At 43.2% G+C, this 4935-nt stretch overlaps 1 protein-coding gene across 1 annotated transcript; it reads left to right on the top strand.

Annotated features, from left to right (window-relative positions):
* The first annotated feature begins 245 nt into the window (after nucleotides 1–245).
* LOC120379942 (olfactory receptor 10A7-like) lies at nucleotides 246–968 on the top strand. The gene has a single exon (XM_039497456.1). The coding sequence runs from the start codon at nucleotides 246–248 to the stop codon at nucleotides 966–968; it is 723 nt and encodes a 240-aa protein (XP_039353390.1).
* The last annotated feature ends 3967 nt before the right edge of the window (nucleotides 969–4935 follow it).

Raw genomic sequence — 4935 nt, forward strand, 5'->3', positions numbered from 1 at the left:
AAACAGAACAGGGAAATCAAACAGCCATCACAGAATTCATCCTCCTGGGATTTGGGAGTCATCCTGGACTGCGTGTTCTTCTCTTCCTGCTGTTTCTAGTGATCTACATTCTCACTGTGGCTGGGAACATCCTCATCATTGTGTTAGTTGTGGCTGATCAGCACCTTCACACCCCCATGTACTTCTTCCTGGGGAACTTGTCCTGCTTGGACACCTGCTACACTTCCACCGTCCTGCCTAGGATGATGGCCAGTTTCCTGACAAATGAATATGTCATATCAGTAAATGGCTGTTTCTTGCAATATTATTTCTTTACCTGGCTAGCAGGATCTGAGTGTTGTCTCTTGTCTGTCATGTCTTATGATAGATATGTAGCAATATGCAAACCATTGCAGTATGCAACTCATATGAATGGCAAATTCTGCCTCCAGCTAGCAGCAGGGTCTTGGATCAATGGGATGGTGGCTAGTGCTATAGTAACATCTCTGATGTCACGTTTAATCTTTTGCGGCCCCCGTGAAATTGACCATTTCTTTTGTGATTTCACCCCAGTAACTAAACTCTCCTGCAATGACACCCGCCTGATCGAACTTGTCACTTTAGTCCTAGCCTCCATATTCACCCTGCCCCCATTTCTATTGACTCTAATCTCCTACGTTTGCATCATCATCACAATCCTGAGAATTCCATCTACCACTGGGAGGCAAAAAGCATTTTCCACCTGCTCCTCCCACCTCATTGTGGTGACCATTTTCTATGGGACCCTGAATATTGTGTACCTGTCTCCAAAAACCCCCACTCTGAGAGACCTGAACAAAGTCTTCTCCATCTTCTACACAGTTCTGACTCCTCTAGTCAACCCCATCATCTACAGCCTGAGAAATAAAAATGTCAAGGAGGCTTTGGCGCATGTTCGGAGTGAGTGTGTGGCCTTGACAAGAGATCAGAGAATCCATGCTAATTTTTAAAGTACACTGAAAATGGAAACAATCATAGCTAAACAAGTCTGGCCTGTGATCTCTGACCTTACAGTCTGGCAGGTAGCCAAGTTATGATTCACTCTCATCTGGCTTCTGTTCTTGCTTCTCTTTCATTTTGAATTTTAGAAAAGGGGTGGTGACGGCAAGGGACAAGGGCAGTCTTCTGTTGCAGTGCATGGCTGGATGGTGGCTTTTAGAAATGTGCTGAGGAACCTGTCAGATAGACGGATGAACAGGATGAAATCCAGGCTCAGAGGCTTGGATACACAAAGGAGTTGAGGTGCCTAATTCCAGATTTAAGAACCTGCATCCCGTTTTTAGGCACTACCAAAATCCACAAAATAACATCTGACGGGTGCCTCACCCGATAGGTGCCTAAACTCACTCAGCGCCTACATTTTTGCACCTGTCTAATAAAGTTTGCAGATGACACAAAGCTGGGAGGTATTGCTAACACAGAGAAGGACCGGGATATCCTACAGGAAGATCTGGATGACCTTGTAAACTGGAGTAATAGTAATAGGATGAAATTTAATAGTGAAAAGTGAAAGGTCATGCATTTAGGGATTAATAACAAGAATTTTAGTTATAAATTGGGGACACATCAGCTGGCAGTAATGGAGGAGGAGAAGGACCTCGGAGTATTGGTTGATCACAGGATGACTATGAGCCGCCAATGTGATATGGCCGTTAAAAAAGCTAATGCAATTTTAGGATGCATCAGGCGAGGTATTTCCAGTAAAGATAAAGAGGTGTTAGTACCGTTATACAAGGCACTGGTGAGACCTCATCTGGAATACTGTGTGCAGTTCTGGTCTCCCATGTTTAAGAAGAATGAATTCAAACTGGAACAGGTACAGAGAAGGGCTACTAGGATGATTCGAGGAATGGATAACCTGTCTTATGAAAGGAGACTCAAAGGGCTTGGCTTGTTTAGCCTAACCAAAAGAAGGTTGAGGGGGGATATGATTGCTCTCTATAAATATATCAGAGGTATAAATATTAGGGAGCGAGAGGAATTATTTAAGCTTAGTACCAATGTGGACACAAGAACAAATGGATATAAACTGGACACTAGGAAGTTTAGACTTGAAATTAGACGAAGGTTTCTAACCATTAGAGGAGTAAAGTTCTGGAACAGCCTTCCAAGGGGAGTAGTGGGAGCAAAAGACATATCTGGCTTTAAGACTAAGCTTGATAAGTGTATGGAGGGGATGGTATGATGGGATAGCCTAATTTTGGCAATTAATTTGGCAATTGATCTTTGATTATCAGCAGGTAAGTATGCCCAATGGTCTGTGATGGGATGTTAGATGGGATGGGATCTGAGTTACTATAGAGAATTCTTTCCTGGGTGCTGGCTGGTGAGTCTTGCTCACATGCTCAGGGTTTAGCTGATCAGCATATTTGGGGTCGGGAAGGACTTTTCCTCCAGGGCAGATTGGCAGAGGGCCTGGAGGTTTTTTGCCTTCCTCTGCAGCATGGGGCATGGATCGCTTGCTGGAGGATTCTCTGCAGCTTGAGGTCTTCAAACCACAATTTGAGGACTTCAATAACTCAGACATAGGTTAGGGGTTTGTTCCAGGAGTGAGTGGGTGAGATTCTGTGGCCTGCATTGTGCAGGAGGTCAGACTAGATGATCATAATGGTCCCTTCTGACCTTAAAATCTATGAGTCTATCTTCCTGCCTTTGCACATGTGCACTGCTACTTTTATCTAGGCCTCGGGGAACCTATATTCTCCCTCATAACCTTTAGCCCTGGGTTTCGGGCACTCACATGGGATGTGGGAGAACCTCTCTTGCAGTTCCTACTGTGCCTGCTGAGGGAAAGGGATTGAAGAGGGATCAGCCACTTCTCAGGATAGTGCTCTAACCTCTGGGTTATAAAGTCTTCTTGCTCTTTCTATGGCCCAATTAATATGTAATTATTCAATTATTTAATTAAAGTGGAGCCACTCTGACAGGATCGATTGAGGGAGACCCACATCTGAATATCCCATAGCCCAGGGAGGCTCCAGGCTATAAGGGAGCTCAGTGTCTCAACACGTTTGTACATCCCTTTGTGGATCTGGGACAAAGTTCCTTAAGACAAATGGAGGGGAGGAAGGCTGGTTGTGTAGGAGATATGGGACAAAGACTCAGGCTGGGGTTTTCAAAGGAGCTTAAGGGTCTTAGGCATCTAACTCCTATTGTATTTTAGCATGGACATCTAAATCCATGGCATTATTTGAAAAATCCCAGCAGAAATATAGAGCAACTTATGCATGTATCTGTTTGTACCTGATGGATTATATGTATTATAATTTTAAAAATTTATTTCCATTGAAAATAAAATAAACTTTCCCCTGATACCTTACAAGGCATGTTTTATATGTGAGATCACTATTATATGAAAATGAAGAATATGGGGGTTACAGTGCGCTCCGCCAAGGTATAGAATGTCACACACTCTCCAATACTATTGTGGATTTGGAAGTACTGGCTATTACATTATCTGAAGAAAATCAGTTCTACAAAGTATAAAAAAGAGCACACTTTAGAGAGTCTAAAACCACGCAGAAGAGGATAGTGTTTTTTGCAGACAGAAACACATGCACATTTGTGTGTATGCACACATCAGTTAACGTCAACATTCTAGCATAGTCTATAAAACCATTGAATTTGTGCATCACAATATATCGTCCACATCTGGGGAAAGCTGTCTCACCTTGCCCTGAATTACTCTGGTGTTTTGAGGGAAGCCTAAGACTAACAATTTCTTTCTTATTGCAAATCCTGTGGGGGAGATTGTTAGTCCCAGTCCAGTTCAAAGTTTTTAAGAAGTACAATCGAGTCCCAAAACTTTTAATAAGGTCTCACTTCAACCCATCACCATTAAGCTTTTATGTCTCCAAAGCGTTGTTTTTATTAATGCCTCATGCCACTGACTTGTGTTTTCTCAAATGTAATTGCATTTAGTGAAATAACCTAATGAGCCTCTGGGGGGAAATCTTTCACCGTATGATGAAGCACTAGTTTACCTTTCGGAGTGATAACAATGGGCCAGATTGCCAGCTGGATTACATTGACGTTAACTCCATTGGCGTGAGTGGGCCAGATCCCCAGCTGGTGTAAACCAATGAATATGCATTGGGGTTAGTGAACAACATTCTTCTCTGATATAAATTGAAATAGCTCTGCTGGATCCATGGGCCAGTTCCCCAGTTGGTAGGCATAAGCTGTAGCTCCATTGGAGTCAATGGGCCAGATCCCCAGCTGATGCAAATTGATGTATCCCCATTAAAGTAAACAGAGCTATGGGTTTACTAGAACTGAGAATCTATCCCTATAACTGCCCCTTTCTTATCCCTTAATTTCTGCAGCCATGTAGAGCTCTGGGTATGGTATAGCTACCCCCTTTTTCCACCCTAGAGCTTCTGCTGATAGCCGGGCAACATTATGCCATATAGCTGCTTCTTTCTCATATCAATTATGCAGTACAGTATGCATACTAAGTTCTCATCAGTGGCCCTATGCAGCCATACAGCATGTAGACAGTGTAGCTGCCGTATCGCCCTCCTTCCCGGGCTGAGGCAGGAAGGTCTGGTGGTTTAGGCACTAGAAAAAATGATTTGTTTCCTAGCTCTGTCACCTATTTCTGTGTGGCCTTGCAGGAAAGAAGTGGAAATGGGTATGTCCAGTGTTCTCCATCCTTGGGCTAGTGGGCTTGGGATCCTGGACAGCACCCCTTTGGGGTGAAACCCTATTTTTTCATCTCATGACTATAGCTACAGTTTGAGGTGCAATAGATATGTGTCTCTATTCATGTTTGTAACTATATAAATACTCTATGATGGAAAAACATGTCTAGTCATTCCCCAGAAACTGTCTGTCACCATCTGAACCCCACACAGGTTCACTGCAAGGTGTGACTTTCTTTGAAAATGTGTTTTAATGGCATCAAGCAAGGTTTTT

Source organism: Mauremys reevesii, linkage group 13 (assembly GCF_016161935.1).
Source record: "Mauremys reevesii isolate NIE-2019 linkage group 13, ASM1616193v1, whole genome shotgun sequence".
Classification (NCBI taxonomy): Eukaryota; Metazoa; Chordata; order Testudines; family Geoemydidae; genus Mauremys; species Mauremys reevesii.